At 39.1% G+C, this 23402-nt stretch overlaps 1 protein-coding gene across 3 annotated transcripts in view; it reads right to left on the bottom strand.

The window, feature by feature from the left end:
• VCAN (versican) overlaps positions 1 to 23402 on the bottom strand; it is a 113608-nt gene that overhangs the window by 34948 nt on the left and 55258 nt on the right. For all 3 annotated transcript variants that reach the window (XM_067731172.1, XM_067731174.1, XM_067731173.1), the window contains one exon: positions 2532 to 7754. In XM_067731172.1, the coding sequence (XP_067587273.1) occupies positions 2532 to 7754 (5223 nt within the window). The remainder of the gene's footprint in view (positions 1 to 2531; positions 7755 to 23402) is intronic.

Raw genomic sequence — 23402 nt, 5'->3', positions numbered from 1 at the left:
TCATATATGGAATAAAAACCATATTGTCAAAAATTGAAGTCCTGAAAGTCTGAAATAATGTACACGAAGAAAAGATGTCTACTTATGAAACATGAATATTTGGATAAACAGGTACTGCTATAGAAGATAACTGAGCCTTTCCCACCCAGGAAAGTCAAACTCACACTTTCTGAGTGTTAAGAAAATTCTGGACTACTAGAAAGACTTGATAGATACACATTCGCATGTGTGGGTTCAACATGATAATTAGGTTAATTCAGATGGTTGCAACTATTTCTTCAAAAGTGACCCCAATTTTGCTAAGACTCTCCTATAGTTCTAAAGATATTTAAAATCGCCCTAGCCATTTTAGCCTTCTGCTTTTGAAAGCACACTGCCTAGATGACAAGGCTATGGTCAACAGCATATCTACATGCTGCTCTTAGTGCAAAATCCAAATGACATTTAAGTGAAAGGGCTTGGTAAAGTGCTATGTGCCACACAAATGTGAGGTACAGCATTATTCCCACCACAGACATGAGACACCATGCGAAAGTATGGGACAAGGGCTTGACAAGGAAGGGGGCTGTGAAGTTAAAGTAGTTTAGATTAGAATAGTTTTGTTTTTGTGCATTTTATTCTCCCCTAAACACTCTGTAGTCATCTCTGAAAGCTGAAACTGCAACAGATAGACCAGGCAATCCAACAGGAGCTACTGTTTACTGAACTAGCCTAAAGTGACAATGTGTTTTGCAATGAAGACGCAAGCTCTGATTCTAGGTAAACATTGTGGACTGGATAACTGGTATACATTTCTCATTCATTTGTCAAATCTAACTCTCTCTATATATATAGTTATTACCAGTGATTTCTATATCATATTTTATCTAACCTGAAGTATATTTCAACTAAATTACAAAAGAATAAATATTGGCCAGATTACTAGGTTATCATTTACAGATTAAATAAAGAGTGACAACAAAAAAATCCATCAGCCACCTTTGATCAATTTTATTCACGAAATACTTCAAGTCATTTATGAAAGTTACACTTTATGACTATTTCACTCTAACTGAATCACAACAAACTGAAGCATTAGTAGCACAAAAGATAAGTTTGAAACGATCAGAAGAATAATTCTAAGTACAGCCATGCTGTAAAACATATTCATTAAAATATTTTCATATATTTGATATATAAATATGATATCAAAATATCATATTTTTTGGGCTTCCCTGGTGGCGCAGTGGTTGAGAGTCTGCCTGCCGATGCAGGGGACGCGGGTTCGTGCCCCGGTCTGGGAGGATCCCACATGCCACGGAGCAGCTAGGCCCATGAGCCATGGCCGCTGAGCCTGTGCATCCGGAGCCTGTGCTCCGCAACGGGAGACGCCACAATAGTGAGAGGCCCACGTACCGCAAAAAAAAAAAAAAAAATCATATTTTCAACCAACACAGTCCTAGAAGTACTGATTTTTTTTTTTTCTAGGTAGCAACTAGGTGGTGATAGCTACTTGTGGATTCCACTGACATTGTTATTTCCATTGTTCTTGGAAAACACCATTAAAGTGAACTTTTCAACATTATCAAGCTAGATTAAAAGGAAAATAAATTCTACACAGTAAACATTCCAAGATTTCTGACTTACATATCATTAAATATCAATTACTCATTTTTATACCACCAAAGACCAGTAGAAAAAACCACCTGCTTTGGAGTGGGGCTGATTTGGGTTCAAATCCCACTTTTGCCATGACGTGTGTGGCTACAACCCCGGGCAAATTACAGAACTTCTCTGAACCTCCACGTCCTACCCTTTTAAATGGGGATAATAACGTGTACATTGTAGCCTTTTTGTGAAGCTTAAATGATATAGTCTATATGAACCAGCATCAAATTCATGCTTCCTGTCCATTCAGTAAAAAAAACAGAAATTTCTCTCAACAGGCAGAGCTTGAATATATGCTGGATGAATACTCCCTATGGCTAGGCACTGTGTTAGAAGCATTATCTAGACAATCTGGAGCACGGGAACTACACAAAAGTATGAACTGATAACCAATATTGAATGAACTATGTGAAGTGTTTATTAAAGTTATTTACTAGTCTCATTTTTAAAGACCTGACAGATTTTGATATTGCCATAATTGCACCCATTCATGAGAGATTTTTAAAAAATAAGATGCTTTTCCTGTTTTTAAAACTAAGATGTATAACTACGGGATATAAGACAAAGCAATACTTTAGTTGTGGGTAAAACCAAATTGAATTTTTATACCATTAACAATTTCAATTTTTCCATGTTGCAATTGTATGTTGTTTCTTACACCCAGAAAAATACAAAGCATATCTTTAAAGCCCCCAAATAGTCTATACTTACTTTCTTTGCATCTCATTATGGAATCAATACTATGGCCTGTCCTGCTGTTACATGAACAATACAAAAACCTTCACTGATTTTAACATCACAACAAAAATTATATACACATCTCTGTTAGGACCAAGGGACTGTTTCCAAGCTGGGAAACAGATTTATCAGTGTTGTGCCCTTACCTGGTAAATAGATTGCTGTGCCTTCCACTGACTCTTCATTAATGCCAATCAGGAAACTGGTTTCATTAGAAGTTTCCAGAAGGGAAAATGATGGTGTTGCAAGCTCAGTATTTAACTCTGCGGTGCTTAGTGTCGCCTGATTATTAGAATCAAGAATCCTCGCCGATACTTGCTGTTCTGGTGCTGCTACTGTGGAATCCTCCCCTCTGATCAAAGCTGCTTGTGTTTCAGGGTTTATTTCCAGAGGAGAAGGGACGGTGGGCCTCTCAGAAGTCTGTGGGATGGCCTGAGGCACCACACCTGCCTCGACCCCATAAATTACAGAAGCAGAAGTAGAATGTGGCCACAGTGTAGCACCTTCTAACACCATTTCACTTGCAGCTGTGACAACAGTCCCAGCCTCAGGTGTTTCAATACTGGGAAATACCTTGACTGTGTCTCCAGAAAGTTGAACACTGGTTTTGTTTTGAGAGTCTTGGGAAATCTCAGTTTCTTCTTGAGCAATGAATTCTGTGGCAGAAGCCTCCATTTGTTCTAATAATTTAGGTTTACTTTCATCTTCTGAAGGCTCTGTGTCAGGAGATATGGATGGAGGCTCAGTTATGTGAAAGCCCTCTTCACTTGCGGGTTTGAAAGTCACTTCGATATTTGCAAGTTTTCCTGGGGGTACTGGGGATGTGCTGGCGTCTGTACTTGGCAGAGCTCTTGGCCGGGGGTCCTCTGTGTGCTCAGAGGCTCCTCTGCCTAAGTGGACACTGAGTGGAGGAGATGATGGTGTCCGAGAGAACAGCTTTGCAACAGCTAAAACTGCTGATGTATCCGTGGATGCTGGGGGATTGGATCCTTCCATCACATCAGGTGCCTCTGTTAAACTCTGAGCCGTAAGGTAGGCAGTACCAATACTTACGTAGCGGGTAGGATCTATCAGTGCCTCCTCAGCCCCGGAAGAGAATTCTGGTTGAAGAGAGGGAACCACATGTTTCTTTTCTTCATCCTCATTCTGTGTCCTTTCCAAATGGCTCAATGTTGATATTATTTCACTTTGGTCCGCAATTGCTTGACCGTCAGACAAAGTGCTTGATTCAAAGATGTCATCCAGGGTTTTTGCTTCAATGTTTGGTTCTTCAATCTCTGGATTAACTGTGGCAGACTTACTAGGAATGGGCAGGGATGTTGCTGTGGGAAGCAAAACATCTAATTCTGTTTCTGGGCTAGGGATGGGTATCCCAGGTGTGGAGATAAAGCCCATGTGATCTAACTGACTTCTGTTTTCGGGAGGCATCGATTCGTTATGTGTTGCCTGAGTGTAATTAGCCAGAAGAGTATCACCAGAGGCCTCAAAGTTTTCCTCAGTTGAAGAGAGGTTAACAGCTGCCTCAGACTTCTCTAGAACTTGAGTGCTGTCTTCATTACTGCCAGGTGGCCCTGAGGGTACCTCTGCATCTAAGTCCGTTTGCATTCCAAGGATGTCTTCATATATAGGTTTAGTGTGATCAATATCTATGATAGTATTTTTATCTGATGTCAGCTCAGGTAGAATTTCAAGGATGGTACTCTCTGTAATTGTCAATATTAAATCCTTGTCCTCTTTGTCCAGATCTATAATAATATTTTCAGTGGCTTTTCTTCTGTCAGGTTTTAATGTGGAATCCTCAAATCCCCCAAAATGGTCTTGGAAACTGTCTGCAGCACCTTCTGTGGACATTTCATAGGACATTGTACTTGACAGTGTGCTAGTTGGACCAGGGGAGCTTTCATTCTGCTCTGAATGAAGAGGCAGCACCATTGAAGCTGTTGGGAATCCATCAACAGTAACAGCTTCAGCACTTGGAACCTCAGAATGTTTTTCCAGGGATCTATCAGAAACAAATGTGGTGCTGCCTTGCCTAGTTGCCTGAGTAGTTCCAGAAGTGTGGACTAAATCAACCACATCCAATTCCCCAGATCCTTCTCCAGAATGTTCATCAAACCAGTCAGATGGTTTTGGTGTTGATGTAACAAATCCTTTTGCCATTTCAGGACCATAAGTTCTAGCCAGAAAATCAGTGGAAGAGGTTGCTGTTTCTTTAGTTTCTGCTGTTGAAGTATTCTCGTTAGAGACTTGATCAGTCGTAGGCTGTGGTCTCCTAGTCTGGATTTCTTCTGCCCGACTATGTGTCTGATTTTGAGGATGTTCCATGTCTGCAGAGAAAGTGAGAGTTGCTGTGAAGGGTCCTTCTGTTGTGGTGTCACTTAAAATTTCTAGAAAGGTTGTGCTGGATGCTGTCTCATTGGCTTCGAACATGCTGTCTATTTTGGAAATGAGTGGTCTGATTTCATTTGCCACATTTCCCATTCCCTCATAGTCTCCAGTTGTGTCATTTAAGATGCTGGTTTCTAAACTTTGCACTTGAGAAGTCTGGGGATGTAATGTGCTAATGACCTGTTCTATTTCAGTAAAATTCACTGATACTGTAGTAGGCAGAACTTCTTCTCCTGATCCCAGTCCAGAGAATAAAAGATCCGTATCTGACTCTTCAATTATTGGTCTCATAACTTTGGGAAAGGGTTTTATACTTTCTTTCTCTTTGATTGTTGAACCTGTAATTACACTTTCAGCTGGTATTGATTCAGTCACTGAGGCAGTAGCTAAGAAAATATGGGATTTTTCAGTAACTTCAGGGAGAGTAGTATACGACACTAAGCCCTCTGAATCCAGGTTTGGAGTAGACACGTCAACTGAGGAAATGCCTTCCCCCTCCATTTTCTTATTGTTACTGTAAGTTTTCTTTGTTGTTAGTGTAGAATAATCTGTGGTTCGGAGTCCAGTTTCAGGAAATGTTTGTGAATTGAAAGTTGTTTGTTCTGGTGCAACAGAACTTTGAGGGGGTTCAGAAGACTTTTGTTCTTGAATCTTTTCCTCTGACACTATTTCACTTTCAATTCCTTGCCTTACAGGGTTGACTTCTTTCCTGGGCCATAATTTGTCTGGCTCCATAGTTGGAGGAAAGTCCATTGAAACTGTCCCATTGACCTTCACTTCCTCCTCTTCCTTTGAAGCTTTAGTACTTTCAGCTTCTTCTGTTGGCAGGATGGTGGATCTTTTATCAGTTTCACTGATATCACCTTCTTCACCCAATCTTTGGTCAATAAATGGGGAATCAGTCCCAGAGACTTTTCCCACAACCCTGGGAAACACTTGGTCAACAGAGCTGCTTACTGAGACCAATTGCTCACCTGAGCCCTCACCTGAGGCTGTGAACTCTTCCCAAGGGAAGGCTGAAGTGCTGACCAAGGTGCTACTAGGCTCTTCTGAGTCAGCTGTGTGATTACTGTGGTCTGAGGTAGGTATTACAGATGGTGACATCTGGGTATCCTTAAATGCTGCATCCCCAGAGCCTTCCGTCATTAGCGTTTCTTCTTTTGTTATGGGATGAGATACTGTCGAGTATTCTTTGAAGTCACCACTGAAATCTTCCTCCAAAGGAAAATCTGTAGAAAAGCCTTTTATTTCTGCCCCATGAGTTGGCTCTCCTGAGATCTCTGAAATCATGTTTCCCTTGGATGTTTGGCTTTTAATTTCAGCAACCTCTCTGTCCATTACAGTACTCAAAACTAGTCCAGTTGGCTCAAAAGGGAATACAATTTCCACATGTGGAGACAAAGTGCCAGCTGCTTCCTTTCTGGCTTGAATTTCAGGCTCTAAATTTAATGAAGAAACGGTGGTGGTTTCTGGGTCAGCAGCAGCTTCTCCAGAGCCCTGCTCCACAAAGACAGAGACGGGGCTACCTGGGACGGTGGGCGGCACTTCCCGAACCCCAGGTTGACTGCTAAGGCTGGGCTCAGCAGTCTGTACCCCCAGATGGTCTAAAATGTTTGTTTCTGTAAAGACAAGAGTAGAATTTGCTGTTTCCGTTTCAGACTGTGTGGGTGTCATCCAGGACATAAAACTCTTCCTGGTACCAGATACTGAATCACTAGATGTAGTTTCATTTGAGTTTTCTAATTCAGAGGGTAAAGTTAATTGATCCGATCTCTGCGTGGGCTCATGTACCTCAGCTGTAGAAGCCGTACCTGTAGTTCCCTTCTCCTCATCTTTCCTTGTCTTTCCCTCAAGAGATGTACTGAAAGCCCACTCAGAAGTGTCTGTTTCCCTTGCAGATTTGGTAGGCACTACTGTAGAAGATTGTTCAGAAACCGAATATACGGTGGTTGCAGGAACATCCAAAAGGCTCTCTGTGATCATTATCTTGCTAGTGTCTAAAGTAACGAGAGAATCTGTAGTATTGTTCTGTGATAAATCGGTTACCATGGCAAACATTTTATCTTCTTCTGCTTCCCCAGAGCCTTCTGGAATCGGAATTGAAGGACTTCCTGAGAACTCTACAATTTGTCTAGGGGTTATTTCCACCCAGCTTTCTACTGTGGACAGCGGCTCATCAGGCCGTGGAGTCCCTGTTAAGGTAAATGATACATCCTCTGAAACATGCGCTGATACAGAACTTGCAACTATACTTGGAGTATATGTGGTAGAAGTACTTTTTTCGGCCTCTTCACCAATTGTTCCTTCTGTAGCCCTTGAAAAGACCATTTTTTGAGATTCTTGGTCAATGGCAGCATCTCCTGAAGACTCTTCAGGAAACAGAGGTACCGATTCAGTACGTTCATGTACCAGATTATCAAGGTCGGGACTTTTCTCTGTGATTGATTCTGGCCCCTCTGTGGCTTCTCCCTCACGGCCTGGGGCTGTGGGGAAAATATCAAGCTCACCACTTGAAAAATGCTCTGGTGTTTCAGGGTAAATCTCAGGTCTCCATGTAATTTCAAGGGATTCGGTTGTTTCTTTAGACTCATTAGGTTGCATGGCAGTAGGCATTCCAGTTTTCGTGATTACAAACTGATGACTATCACTTTCACTGCTGTCTGAAAAATTTTGAGAAGGTGCAACACTTTCGAACTGGCCACGCCTAGCTTCTGCCGCTTCTGGGTCCTTGGGCACAGTGGTAACTAGATGCTTTCCATTTATGTACTGCACAGATGGGGTGGTCGTGACGTCAGTAGCATTGGCACACTCCTCGTCTTCCCCTTCATCCTCTTCACTGTGGTATAGATCAATTTCAATTAGCTCAGGTAAAATTTCAGCAATTAGATCATGCTCTGGATCTGTTTCTTCACTACAAGGCTCATCTTCTTTAGATTCTGAATCTATTGGATGACCAAATACCCTCAAATCACTCATTCGACCTGAAAAAAACAAAGAGTTTTCACAATACTTAAATAGAAGATTTGGCAGTGTACGACAGAAGAAATCGATAGCTAGGCTGGCTGATCACAGTCTCACACAAAAAGAAGGATTCAAATCTTTTCACATTAAGAGCAATCACCCTTCTATACATGGTTCTCAGTCTTCGAATTTGCTGTTTGATATTAGCAATGGGAAAAATAAATCTAATTTAAGATTGTAGCAACGGGTTATGAAAACTCTTCAACATGTTTAACACAGCAACGTCCTTAAAATGGAACAAGGAATCACATACACACATTGTAATCATGAAATATAGGAATTCATCTTTGTGTGACCTGAAAAAAAGTTAAAAGTTAAGACCACTTCACCAGATCATACAGAAAAAGTAACTGATTGCTGTCCTTAATGTAGGAGGACGCTTAGACGCGCTCTATTCAATAAGGAAATGAGAAGCGATTCCTTCTGGCCTCTTGTCATAATTTGTCCTAGAAGATTGTTTTTAGAAAAGCAAAAGAGAGATTTCTTTATAGCCCTTTCACAGTGTGATGACAACCCCACCCCAGTGCAACAGTGAGACAAGACTTAGCTGCATAGGTTGCAGGCACATCCCATACACAAGGGCAGGAAGCCCTGGAGGGAGAGGGGAGTCTCCATGCAGGGATGGCTCACTGAAAGCACCAGGAAAGAAGAGCCCTCCACACCTTTACACCTTTATCCTTCATGAGAGGTGACCTGGATTCGGTCAGTTATCATTCTTTTTATTAACCTTTTCTCCAAAGGAAGTTCAGAAGTCACAGCTAATCATTAGAACTAGCATACTTTAAATAACACTTATCCTCAGAACGTTTCCTAGATTGTAGATTGCCACAGGGTACCAACCACTAAGCCCAATTGCCTTTTCTGTCTCCAGATATCCACCAGCAAAGCTCCTTGTCCAAACGCCAGGAGGGAGGCCATTCTGCACCCTCACTTTCATCACGGAGGAATTCAGTCATCCTAAGAGAGGGTCCTGTCACTGAAGCTGTCCTAGTCTCAGTGTCACGGCAGTGCAAAAAGGTACCTGTGGGTGTGCTAACCCAGGAAGAAGACAAAGAGAAGCACGGGGGATGGCCCCAGGAACACTGTCACAGAGTTAACTTTCAGCCTAGCCCTGATCCATGCCACACACACTTAGGCTGAACCTGAGAACTTAGAGGGGGAATAATTACGACGGAGTCACCCCTGCCCCCCATCGGTAGGGAGATGGCTCCTGTTGTAAGAAGCTGCTCCCGGGATGCCCCTGGCGGGACAGCAGTCAAGACACGGCGCTCCCAAGGCAGGGGCCTGGGTTCCATCCCTGGTCAGGGAACTAGAGCCCACATGCCACAACGAAAGTTGGGGCATGCCGCCACAACAAAGGCTGGGCGCAGACAAATAAATAAATAAATAAATAAAAAAGCCGCACCCTTCCACGCGTGAAAGGATCAGTATCTAGCATTTACCGATGTCAAAAAAGAAAAATACTCTATTGAGAAGGTAGCAATATTGTTTATATTCTTTATGTCAACATAAATATATAAGAAGTATATGAACTATCAATAAAAACTTTACGGGGCTTCCCTAGTGGTGCAGTGGTTAAGAATCCGCCTGCCAATTCAGGGGACACAGGTTCAATCCCTGGTCCGGGAAGACCCCACATGCCACGGAGCAACTAAGCCCGGGCACCACAGCTACTGATCCTGAGATCTAGAGCCCGTGTGCCACAACTACTGAGCCCACTTGCCTAGAACCCATGCTCCACAACAAGAGAAGCCACTGCAATAAGAAGCCCGAGCACCACAAGGAAGAGTAGCCCCCGCTCGCCACAACTAGAGAAAGCCCGCACACAGCAAAGAAGACGCAACACAGCCAAAAACAAGGTAACTAAAAAAAAAAAAAAAAAAAAAAAAACAAACTTTACGGAGCTCCTTCTCTTTTTAACCATGGTTTGCTAAAAGGAAACCCCAAAGACCACAAGACTTTTATGTAACTGGAAAATACACCATATTTACATTTATCCCTTTCACTCTAATAAAAACAAAAAAGAAAACTTTTTTTTTTTTCTGTATCCCATTTGCACTGTGTTGTCTCCATAAAACACTATTTGTGTTGGAGTGGGATACTCTTTCCTAAATATATATATATCCATCCTATTTAACTTTTACACACTACAAATCATTCCTTATACCTCCACCCCTTACATTCAGCCTTTCAACTATGTAAAAAAAGGAGTATAGGTTTTCAAATGAATGAAAAATATTTCTACCATAAAGAGAAATGAGGTCAATACATAACTCCAGTATATTATGAAAATATAAAATGAATACAGATGATTTCTGCCACTGATGTTACAACTACTCCTAACTGCCAAACTTAAGGAAATGCCTAAATGCCTCACCTTTCTTTCCCCAAAAAGAGTAAGTTCGTTCAATATTAGATCACTGAAGTTGTTACTGTAATCTTATATTGCCTCATGGTGTATATATTTTAAAAGAAAACATCTTCAGATGATAAACACCTTTTAATATGGCTTGTGTTGAAGGCTACCTTTCACTAAGAAAAAAGAATGTGAGAGACTATATATGCATGTGCATATATAGGTATATGAGAGAATACATCTTTAAATGCTTTCTGTACAAATGAATCTCTTGAAATATCACATTGAGAGTCTTAGCTAATCACCAAATCGAGTAGTCTCTCATTGTTAATACTACTTGAACATAGTAGAATTAAGCCACACTCAGTTAAACTATTCTGTTCAACTCTGTAGGGTTTAACAGGAACTTCAAAAATATGCTTATCTTAAATTGCTTATAGTGTCGTTTTACATACAACCCTTTTCATTAGGTTTCACTAGGTGTAAATGAGAATTCACTATTAAGAATTATCACAGGGCTTCCCTGGTGGAGCAGTGGTTGAGAGTCTGCCTGCCGATGCAGGGGACGCGGGTTTGGGCCCTGGTCTGGGAGGATCCCACATGCCGCGGAGCAACTGGGCCCTTGAGCCACAACTACTGAGCCTGCGCGTCTGGAGCCTCTGCTCCACAACAAGAGAGGCCGCGATAGTGAGAGGCCCGCGCACCGCGATGAAGAGTGGCCCCCGCTTGCCGCAACTAGAGAAAGCCCTCGCACAGAAACGAAGACCCAACACAGCCAAAAATAAATAAATAAATAAATAAATTTTTTTTTTTAAAAAGAATTATCACACATACAGTTGCTAAATTCCCACAGCATCTTATATTTAAATACAGAAAGACTTCCAATAAGAAGCATGGGTCTGTGTCAAAAATATGAAAAATCCCCACCACATTTTGTACCTTTTTACAAATAGTGGAGATTAAACTAACCATTCAGCCAAGCTTCTCCAGCCAAACACAAGGATTAATAAGGAAATAACTGCTTGGTGTTCTTTAGTTATAAACTCGTAGGCTAGGAATAGGGTAAAAATACTCAATGTTATTATAGATTTATATGGATTTCTAAATAAATTCCTTACTTTTTTAGAAAACAAAACTGATATAAACATATCCCATGATCTTCTTAGTGAATAATTATAGATAGAGGTTTCATTAAGTATCATGTTGGTAGCTCTAAAAATAAGTGGGGTGGAATAAAGCAGAAAGAGAAAAGACACAGAGGCATGTCAGTGTGTCAAATGTCAGCATGTCAAAGGAACTGACACCCTGATGCTCACTACATGTTTTACAAAGGAATGAATAATTTAAAATAAAATGTTTTTCTAGCAAAGAAAACAAAGAAGTCATTGTAAATCAACAATTTATATAGTAATTTCATTGACTATCAACTCTTATTGTCTACTTAATTCAATTAATTAATGTCCCTGACATTCACTATATATTCTCTAGTTTTAGTTCAATGAACAAAGGATAATATTCTTTTAGTCCATTTTCCACTTGGGTAAGGAACTCTGACATTTCTTACTGCTCATAAATCTATGAGGACTTCTTAGTATTTTAGACCATTGTATTAGAAAATTTCACCAAAAGACTCAAATGTTAGATGGAATATATTTTCTAACCTAAATAAATATCACAATATTTCAATCACAGCCATACAAACACAGCAGAGAGTGGTCTTTGCATATACTTCACAACACAGCTCGGCATCATACTGGTTTTTGCACGCAAAATTAAACGTACCACCACAAACATGCATGGCACCCAAACGTTATCTCCGCAGGACCAACTGATTGCACAAAATTTACTGAGTACCTATTATCTATGAGACTATATGGCAAACACATGTTTACCAACTTTACAGAGACCTAAGACCTCCAAGGGTATCTTCTAAATTTCTCTTTTCTCTCTGAAACAAATACTCTTGCCAATAGGTTAGAGAAATGACCTTACTATAACTCTTTTCTCCCTATTTTTTTTTAAAAAGGACACTTTTTCAGTGTACATATTGAGAATGTACCAATCATTAAATTAAAATTAGGATTCCTTTTTCCACTTGCCTTACAAGCATCTGATCTGACTTGCCTCAGAATGGTAGAAAACACAGAAATACTTTAAGCTGTTTCATCTTATGCTTCTCATGGTACCTTGAAGCTGGCACTGACCAAAGAACTATCAGCACATCGTAATAAACAGTGATTTTAAAAGTGCTCACTGGATGTGTACTGTAAAAATATTTCACTAAATGAGAATTCTTAAATAAAACGAAGATATGAAATGTGAGTTGGAATTAGTTTCCTTTTTCTGAAGGAAGATTCCCAAGGAATCTTCTCACAGTTAAGTTACTAGTATTTATTATTAAAATAAGTTGTGTTCCAAATGGTTTCTTCCGTTTTCTTAGTATTGGTTTGAGGGTGACGAAAATATTCATTGCCCAGGGCTTTGAAGATAATTTTTTCTGCCAACAGATTCTCTACAGATAAATCTACATTTCATTCTCAGCGTGGCTAGTTTGTTTCCATATTTTTTAAATTTCATTTAACCTACCTAGTATAGATAGGTGAATTCTTTCCTACCACTGCCACCTACATCTCACCCATATTCCTATTTGTTTATTTAGTTTCTGAAATTACTTCTTCATCCCCCTTTCTTGTCACCACCATCACCCACCACGCATGCTATGAGAGAGTTGCAAGAGCTATAATTATTGCAAACCAGAAAAGTTTCTTTGTAGGGTGTGGCAGGGGGACACCTGTGCTATTGTGAAAGCAGGTATTTCATTACAAAGTTGTGATCTGCTCTACTTTGTACCAACAGTGCAACCTCAGGGAGTAATTAATATTCCCAGCTCTTAGATGAACAAGTCCTTAAAAAAGATGGCTCTATTTTAGAATTTTATTCTAAGGGTGATATAACTTTTATTTGGATTGCAAGAGTCAAACCACAAAACTCCACAAGGTGTATGTATAATCTTTTCTATGTTTACATGAATGTATTTTAACAGCTTGACTTGAATATACCGGTACCACGGTTAATAGATTTTTTTAAATGGCATTTCACACAAAGCTTTACTGCTAGCAGACCTCAAATTATTCACCAAGTATTTTTAAGTACTTCATGGCAGAGTTTTGTAGACATAGCACAAGTCTTCCAGTCTTACTGTTAGCAGACACAAAACATAGTTGCTAAGATGCAGAGGCAGCTGGCTAAAGTTCATGTTCTCTATAGGGAATTTTACAATTTAAGAGCTTTTAATTAAATGTAATTATATACAAATCTACTCAGCAGAGAGATATTAGGATCACATTTCTTTATTAAAATAGTTTTCATCTTAATGTGCATCAAAAAATATTTTGGTTCTTTATTAAAAAAATACAATAGACAGCCATACTGAAGTATTTAAGAAACACTTATAGAACTAAAATAGAGAAAACTGGAAGTTCTCTAAGATGTTTAAGCTTTCTGACATATACCTATGAATCTAATAACCAGACATAAGCAAATGCTTCAATTTCATTCACCTTTTGATATGTTCTTAATTAAAATAAAATGCTAACTGGCACCTTATAAAGCAAAGAAAACCACCTAATGTGCATTTCAACTAGATTGTCTCAGACATCCTAAATTCCCCATCATTTTCAAAATTTGAGGCACTAAAAATGGTGCCAACTCAGGATGTTGAAAAAAGAATTGACATTAGTGATCAAGATATAAGCATCCTCCCCAAATCTTGTCAGTTGTTTTTGCATACTTAATTACATTAATAATTGAAAAATCACGTGATATTTATATCAATACCCAATTCCTCCAGAAGTGAGAGATTACGCTAGAGGCTGGGAGATCAAGATTGGATTCTGTCGGGCTTCCCTGGTGGCGCAGTGGTTGAGAGTCCGCCTGCCGATGCATGGGACACGGGTTCGTGCCCCGGTACGGGAAGATCCCACATGCCACAGAGCGGCTGGGCCCGTGAGCCATGGCCGCTGAACCTGCGCGTCCGGAGCCTGTGCTCCGCAGCGGGAGAGGCCACAACAGTGAGAGGCCCACGTACCGCAAAAAAAAAAAAAAAAAAAAAAAAAGATTGGATGCTGTGACCTTCATCTCCCTATTAGCTCTGCTAGCTGAGGTTCATTTGGTGCACCACCCAAGCATGCTATCTTACACTGACAGCTCCCTCTTGCTGAGCGAGGAGCTCCATATTTTTCAATTCATGAATTTTACACCCAGAAAGGGTAATAAACAATATAAGTGTTTCTGATGGCCTCACTTTTGAGGCAGACATGATATGGGGATGATAAATGGGAATCAACTCTTTTCCCAAATTCAGATAATCCTCTAATAATGCTGTTGTTTCAAGTGGAAAGAATGTGTTTAGATACAGTCATCTGGTCTAAGTGCGCTTAAGGAGTTATCACTGAGTGTGGGCTTTTCTTGCTTATAGAAGAGGCCCAAGGGACTTCCTAACTTCCAATTTTTAAAGAGTAAGGGTTTTCCTGGAGAGCTTAATCAAGTAATTTTGGGCCCTTCAAGCATTTTTGAACAATAAGATAAAGAGCTATATGAAAGAAAATCCAGGTTATTTTGGTTTCTAAGTGTTTCTTTGAAAGCAGAACAAATAAACAAAAACCAACCATACCGCAGTACTTTTCTTATCTTTTTCATGTTAGTTCTCTAAGGTTGTCAAAGCTTTTCATAGATAAATAGATGCTAGAGAGATAGATAATAGACAAATAATTACCAGATGTCCTAACACCAGAAAAGTACTTTGGTCAAAATCAAGGATTTAAAATTTAAGTAAAAAAACTTTGACTAAAGTAAAACAAATGCCTCTCATAAATACATACATACATACATTTATACATTTATATGTGTGTGTGTGTGTATATATATATATATATATATACACTTCCTTTTAAGCCCCCATATTATAGCTACTAAACTTACCAAACACCATTTTATTTTAATTACACCACCCCTTCTTCAAAAGTCATCTCTGTCACCTGACCTCTTCAATAGGGTGTTCAAACAGCTCCATCACTGTACACACATTCATCCTCTGCCTTTTTTCTCTGTTCTCATTCTCTGCACCTCTAAGTTGGATGCAGAGAATCCATGCCCCCATCTCAAGATCCTCCTCATTCCCAACTCACGCTTCTGTTCAACAAGAACACTCCTGCCCCCAACTTGGAATCTTCATAAACCCTCCTTTGAACTTCATCCCTGCATTTATGAATAATCCAGCAGAAGCCCCTAGATATCTCTTCACTAAAACTCATCAGCCCAAATTGGCTGTATCTTTAATTTGTATGCCATAGGACTTATGTCATATTATTCTTATTTATAACTTCTCAGTTGTTACTATATACTTGTTTCACCTTCCTTACTAACGTCTATATTCCATAATTAAAGTGAAGGGATCCTTTAATATGTAATGCTCTCCTTACACTAGCCACTTAGCCCTTCTTTTGGGAATTTAGTTGGATGAATGTCTACACATTTATTTATCACCAAGAATGGAAAAGTTGGGGCTTCCCTGGTAGTGCAGTGGTTAAGAATCCGCCTGCCAATGCAGGGGACACAGGTTCGAGCCCTGCTCCGGGAAGATCCCACATGCTGTGGAGCAACGAAGCCTGTGCACCACAACTACTGAGCCTGGGCTCTAGAGCCCATGAGCCACAACTACTGAAGCCCTCGTGTCACAACTACTGAAGCCTGCACACCACAACTACTGAAGCCCATGAGCCACAACTGCTGAAGCCTGCATGCCTAGAGCCCGTGCTCTGCAATGAGAAGCCTGTGCACCACAAGGAGTAGCCCCTGCTCGCCGCAACTAGAGAAAGCCCGTGTGCAGCAACGAAGACCCAATGCAGCCAAAAATAAATAAATTAATTATAAAAAAAGAATGGAAAAGTTTACATTTACTACTTTGATACCTCCTTTGAAAGACTTGCCTTTTTTTTTGGACTGAAAAATTGTTGTTTTTTGGCTGCAATAATAACTCACATTCTGAGATACAACTAAAAGAGCATACAGATAACTCAAATACTAAAGATTTTTATGGTTATAAAAATCAGATAATGTAAATATGCAGGCACAGTCTCAATATTCTTTTCATCATTCTTTTTCTTTCCAAATCTAGAAGCTGTATAGGCTTATCACACTGTTTTTCTCGAATGTAAATATATAATGAACAAATTCACTTTGGCAGTATAGCCAAAAGGGTCCTTAAGCTATAAGCATATTTATTTCCTTTTAATTTCCATGTTGATAGAGAGAAGGTAATATGGGTACAGCAAAGTGAGGTATGCAGTTCCAGGTAATTCCAGATGTATTCTCCACTCTTCCCTATCACTTTTGATTCAATTACAATTATTCTGAGACTTAAAAAAACATATATTTCAATGATAGTTAATTCTACTTTCTTCCTTACTTACAGATGCCAAGGTTCATCTAACATTTGTGAGAAAAGCTACACTTCTCAAAACATGATCAAAGACCACAGTTTCACTCAGGGGAGACTAAATTAAGCATATTTTTTTTCCTCCTTAAAAATGTTAAAATACAATTTAAACTTCAGAGGCTTAAAGCAGCCCCTTCCCCAGGAATGTCTATATTTCAGCCTCTGTCTGAGGTCAGAAAGCCTTTACTTTACCAGTAGAGTTCAACATTCTCTAGGCATCAAAATCACATGCATTTAACAATACAGATACCTAATATTAAAAAAAATTAAATAAAGCAAAGTTAAGAAAAGAAACAAAAAAAAAGTACAAAGGCCTAAGACTTATCACTAGAAATTCAGATTCAAATTATCTGGTGGAGGATGGGGTAGTGGATATTTTTATCTGGAGGCTCCCTGGTGATTCTGATATAGAGCCAAGGTTGAGAAGCAGTGTGAGCAATATTTATGCCCTGGGAGATTTCTTGGTGCTCCTCAAACCCCTGTACAGAATGGCATCATTGTTGGTCAGCTGGCTGGTGCCTGGTTGGTGCTACTCTGGGTCTTCCTGAGTAAAATGGATGGCTGCTCAGTGAGGGGATAAATGCCCAGAGTTTCCTGTGAGGTCAATTCTGAGACTTTGCCTGCTAAAAGGTGCCGCTTATATTAACTTACTTCATATTACCTCTATTTTTCCTTCTATTAAAGCAACCAACTAGCCTTTATTGCATACTCTTGTTGCTTACTAATTATTTCAAGTTGCCTTCCCAACTAAGCTATGGATGACATTATTTTCTTTCCCCCAGCCACAGAGTAGCTTGATTGAATGACTTTATTTCAACAAGCCTTTAAAATATTTCCTGGAGGTGAGTGTGAAGAGATGGGCAGAGAATGTTTTATCTGCGGAGAGTAAAATGGTTCCCCTACAGAGCAGAGCAAGATAAGATCACAACATAATAAAAAATGCTAATTTTTGTATATTCCATTGTACTCTACAAAAGCATGCATTAGTATATTTTCTTTTCCCTTTCTCAACTTAGAAAAACCAAAACCTACTATGCGCAGCATACGGCCAAACAAACCAACTCACCCTGTGAGACGCCAGGAATACTGTGGTATTAAAATGAAAAGATAAAGTCACTAGAAGCCAGTCAAGGTAGTGTGTGCTGATTATATACTGGGGGCAAGCAAGTCCGGGTATAGTACTGTGACACAATACGTCAAAGTTTCATAGACACGGATGCTGAAATACAGTTAAAATTTTCCTCTCACTCCACAGATCCTTTCTTTCCAGTTTCAGATCTCCTACTTAGACTTCAAATTATTTACGGAAAAATGCTTTATATATTATCACAATAATTCTAGCAAGTATTTAGAAGGTTCACCATAATTTATTTTCCTCCCCCAAATCAAACCACTCCTTTTAAGAATAATTACAGCCTTCATGCCAACAGATCAATGTTTCCCTCCTGATCCATACTCAAAGTCTAAACACTGGCATATCTCTCTAAGGAGCACACTTTCTAATGCAATAAAATAGGTTCTCAATTGTCCACATGATGCCCTAGGTTGAAAGAATATTCTACCTTTTCTAATGCCTCAATTATGTTATTAAAAAAAAAAAAATCAAAGTACTTCCATACAAATGAAAAAAAATATACAAGTCTTCACTAAAACACATCCCCACGCCCTCAACCAGGGCCCCATTCTTGGAATCCTTCTATCAATAAAGCCACTTATTCACCAGCTTTTCCATTTGTACGTGACAAACTGGCCTCACTGAGGTGCAATGTTATAAATTTTGTAAACTGACAAAAATAGGTAATGCTTTTTTCAATATAAAATGTTCACTTTAACTCATTAAAATGGAACCTCACAAAGCATTTCTTTTTCTATTTCTTTTATCCCTATTGCTCCTCTCACCACACATCTCTCCCCTTGGCTACGCCCCTCCCCCCCCCCAAAGTTCTGAACACTGTCTGGGCCCGTGAATACATTTTTTATTCATTGCACAAATGAATGATCTAAGAGCTATTAAGAAAGAAGAATGTAATCCCTGTGTAGAGAACTGGGGGGTTTCCTTGACAACAACAAAAAGACAGCAGGGAATGCCCATGTTTTCTATGAATATGCAAGAAGAGGCCTGGCCCAGCACCTGGAAAAATTTGTAAAGAATTCGTAAAAAGATCTTTTCTTTGAAACAAAATTAAATTGGTAGTTATCAAAAATCACAAGCCCAATTTTCACACATGAAAAAGAGCAGAAAGCTAATGAATTCTACGTGTAGATACTATAGAATCAATACTATAACTATATTTAAATTTTAAATAAGGGCTGCAGCTGCTTCTGATTTGCACCCAAAATGGCATCATCCTAGACAAACACAATCCATAGAAGATTAAAATTTTAACAAGCTCTTGCAGTTAAGCAGATACTATAGTATAATTATATTTGGCTCCCTGGTATAAATCATCTTGAATTTTAAGATAATTCCATTTTTAACCTATTTAGTACAAAACCGTCTAAATCTTCCTACATTTAGAAGTTCAGAATGAAATAAGTGCTGAAGCTGAGAGGGAATTAATTTGTACTAAGTCATTGCCACGTGCCAGGCACTGTGCTTGGTGTTTTCAAGTCACTTAAGGAGCGTTAAATGTGCAATGTGTCTGCCACCGTGACTGGCAAGCCCTGGAAGAGATCCTTTCTCCTTTAAGCAATCTGGTGAGTTTGTAGTATTAGCATGTATTTTTAATGATATAACAACTGAGGTCTATGGAGATCAAGCAATTTACTCAAGACCAAACAGGTCACAAATAACAATGTTGACCATGAACCCAGGTCTGTTTCCAAAGGTTCTTTCCACTACATCAACTGAGTCTTCCATGTATCCCATGGAGCAAACCAACTACTTATCCATGGTCGTTCAGAATATCACAGACAGAGTGTGCTTCAGAAATCCAGTTCTAGCGTAGTACTTAGTGTACGGCAATTATCTGACTATTTGTTGAATACGTGTATATTATATATATGTTTGGATACATATATGTGTTTATATATATATAATCATCTTTTTATTTCATAATCCCTGTGGTTTGGAAAAAAGAGTATGGGTCAGAATTTAGGAAATATTATTCTTTTTATACAATAATCGCCACTACATCCATTTTACTGGCAAAAAATTCTGACAGAAAATTTGAGAAATTCCTGGGTCCACATTGCCGAGAATCAAAGGAGAGACTGACTCTAGATTCCCCAACTTATAGCACCTGCTTCTGTAATATTAGTGATTCAAATTTCACTTGAATTAAGATATCATAAACCTATAGATCACCGTTTAGAACGTGCAGCCCACTCTTTAAAAAGTAGTTTTCTGTCATTTAACTTTACAAGTGTGTAACTCTGAACCGTGATACTTCATAGGGATGTATTTTGAAAAGTTCAACGTATTTAACTTACAGAAGACACTATCTTTATCAAACAGTATCAATCATTAAAAAACAGAAAAATGTGAGAACAATCCCTCCTGAGGAAGTTGCCTGAATATCTCTGGTATCCATGAATCTGTATAGGTTTCTAGGTGAATCCTAAGAAGGCATTCATCTTCTGAAGGAGGGACGCCCACTCTGTCATCCCAGCCCTATCTGGAAAAATGCCTGATTGTACTTGGGGGCTCCTTAGCCCCACTGGTGAGCCTCTGTTGGGAAGCAATTGGCTAATAACCAGTTTCTGGTAATTTATTTTTGATCTACCCCTCCAACAAGGACTAACTTATATACCTTCCTCCTCATGAACTATTCTCTGAATCCCCTGCCTTCATTGATTCCTTCTTTGCTGACCTCATCTGCCATTCACAATTAGTACCTCATACCAAGTGTGTAATTATGTGTTTCTGTACTGCAATTATATTTGATTGTGCTAATACTGGCTCCCCAAAATGCACTTAAAATCCCTGGGAGCAGGGCCTATGGTTTATGTTTATTTTGTGTCCCTTTTAATTCTGTTAAAGAACAAGGCATGTTGTAGCTTTACCTGAAGAGAACCCTTGATTGACTGCACTCTGCTGGAAGACAGTGTATGCCTTTCTCTAGAGGTCACTGCCAATAAGAACTAAGTGGTATCTGCCTTTGGTTAACGCCCTACCTCAGTAGTAGTTTTGATAATAGCAACTTATAATTGCAAATGCCATTTTCAGAAAGAATAGACATTGGTTCACGTTAGGAAGAAGACAACAAGTTCCTTTTAGCTATCTACGGAACATCTCTTTTATTAGTAAAACTCAACCTGTGAGAAATACAATTTCAATTTCTTAAATTTTTCCTTGAGATTAGTGGGTTAATAAAATATTTATAGAGCACTTAAAAATTTGAGAGTCGGGCTTCCCTGGTGGTTCAGTGGTTAAGAATCCGCCTGACAATGCAGGGGACACGGGTTCGAGCCCTGGTCTGGGAAGATCCCACATGCTGCGGAGCAACTAAGCCCGTGCGCCACAACTACTGAGCCTGCGCTCTAGAGCTCGAGAGCCACAACTACTGAGCCCGCGAGCCACAGCTACTGAAGCCTGTGCACCTAGAGCCCGTGCTCCGCAACAAGAGAAGCCACCGCAATGAGAAGCCTGCGCACCGCAACAAAGAGTAGCCCCTGCTCGCAGCAACTAGAGAAAGCTCGGGTGCAGCAACAAAGACCCAACACAGCCAAAAATAAATTAAATAAAATATTTTTTTTTTAAAAAAAAGCTTAAAAAACTTCAGACTCTATGTATGTTTGTATGTGTGTCTCTATGGGACCGTATGTGTTATACATACAAAATATTTCACTTAGAAGGACTTTGTAAAAAGGTAACTTTTGGTCTGTAGTGCAGTGTTAAGCTCATTAATAATTTAGAAACATTAAGGTCAATTCTGTTTTTCCTACTATAGAAGCGAAAGGAAGATAGACAGTCTCTTCTTTTTTCACTATTTGACTAATAGAAGAACTCAATCCTTTTCTAGACAGCCAAGAAGAAATGGGGGAAGCCATCCTAATTCCCTGCAGAAAAAAATGTGCTTCTCTGGAAGGGAGCCACAGCTGGAGCCCAGCAAAGGGAACCACTCAAATGTGCAGGCACCCGCCCCATCCATCCACTTTCAGGGAAGTGCTCCAAAATTCTGCAGGAGAGAAACAGCCCAGAATCAGAGCTACTGATTTCAGCATGCTGTTCTCTTGCCATAGCAGGTATCTGAATAGCATACACAGTGTCCCATATTAGCAGCAAACTAAATATAAACCATCTGCTTTAAAACCAATAGAATGCCAGCGAGAAGCCAGTCTTTCCAGAGTCTATGTTCTTTCAGAAATTTATGGACAGGCTGGCACCTGAGCCAATAGAGAGTCATTATTCCTGTGAGTTCATCAGGGGAGAGAATTGCCTCACTGCAAAAATGCTCCAAGGAGCGCCAAGACATAGACCAGTGCCAAAGTGTCAGACCCAGTGTGCCTCCGTTTGCCCATCTGCGATACTTTCCCTACTTGCCTCACAAATTATCTCTGAGCTTTAAACATGATAAAATATGTAAAAAGTGGTCTGAAAGTATCAAGCTCTAAGTGTGTGCTTGATGACTTTGCTCTGCACATACTCTGACATGTAATTATCTATGATTTTGATTACACATAGTTATCAATAAGATTGAAGCTAGATTTGCTTAATTTGTTTTATACGGGATCATACAGAGTTATTCAGAGGTAAAAGTTAATAAATGTGTGTCATTATAGTGATAGATGGATAATTAGGCCAATTTAGAAAATGTTTTTACTTAAAAAAATCAATTCATTCAGGAGTTAAATGTTGCTGCTTATTTTGAATTACCTACATGTTATCATTCTCTTTCTAGCTGTGTTCTGAGGTACATGTTACTTTAGAAACTGTCACTGGGGGTGAGGGAGAGGTCCCAAGAAAGTGGACCTCCTGATACCCGCCTCAAACACTAACCGGAACAGCCACTCTTTTTATCTACTCAAAATATAGAGGCCCTGAATAATATTTTATTTGAAGAAAGGAATCTGATCCTGTAATTAAAACTCTGAAAATAATTTTCCTACATAATAAATTCTATAAAAATGAAAAATGTGATTTTAAAAAATTATATGAGGCTATCTTGGGCTAATATTACCTTTTAAAAAATGATGACCGTACAATCAATGGTATAAATATTGGCGTTTACCCAGATATCCCCTGTTCTCAGAACTAACGTCCCTTATTCTTTACCCTCTCCTCAACAGCATCATATTCAGAAAATAAATCTTTATCTCTATATACATTTCTCAAGTGTACAAACAAAAATGCAGATGGGATTAATCATACGGGAATTATTTCTGAATGATGTCAGCAATAAAGCACCATAACTCTCAATAAGGAAACAGAGTAAAATGAACTCTAATTTAGAGGCCAAAATTATTCTTCTCAAAATCTCATTAATCTTTAATGCCATTTCATTAATAATTTTATCAATATTTAATATATATATACCATTTTAGTTTAATATTGGCTTAATACCTGTCTTACACTTAGATTTGGATAGATATACATTATAAAACTAGCAGAAAGGAACACCTGGCAAGAAAATAATAACAAGCAGGCCTGAGAAATAGTATGTAGTATACACTTGTTTAAAACTTGTTTAAAAAAACTAATAAGCCACCTATTTTAAGGTTATAACCATGAACATTTGCATAATAATGTTAAATTTAATATCTGTACACTTCCACATTATTCTCTGAGTTAAAGGTACAGTATATCAGTTTTTA

The sequence above is a fragment of the Pseudorca crassidens genome, chromosome 3, assembly GCF_039906515.1.
Source record: "Pseudorca crassidens isolate mPseCra1 chromosome 3, mPseCra1.hap1, whole genome shotgun sequence".
NCBI classification, from domain to species: Eukaryota; Metazoa; Chordata; class Mammalia; order Artiodactyla; family Delphinidae; genus Pseudorca; species Pseudorca crassidens.
Note: the sequence above shows the minus strand (reverse complement) of the source record. Positions and strands in the feature narration are given on the sequence as shown.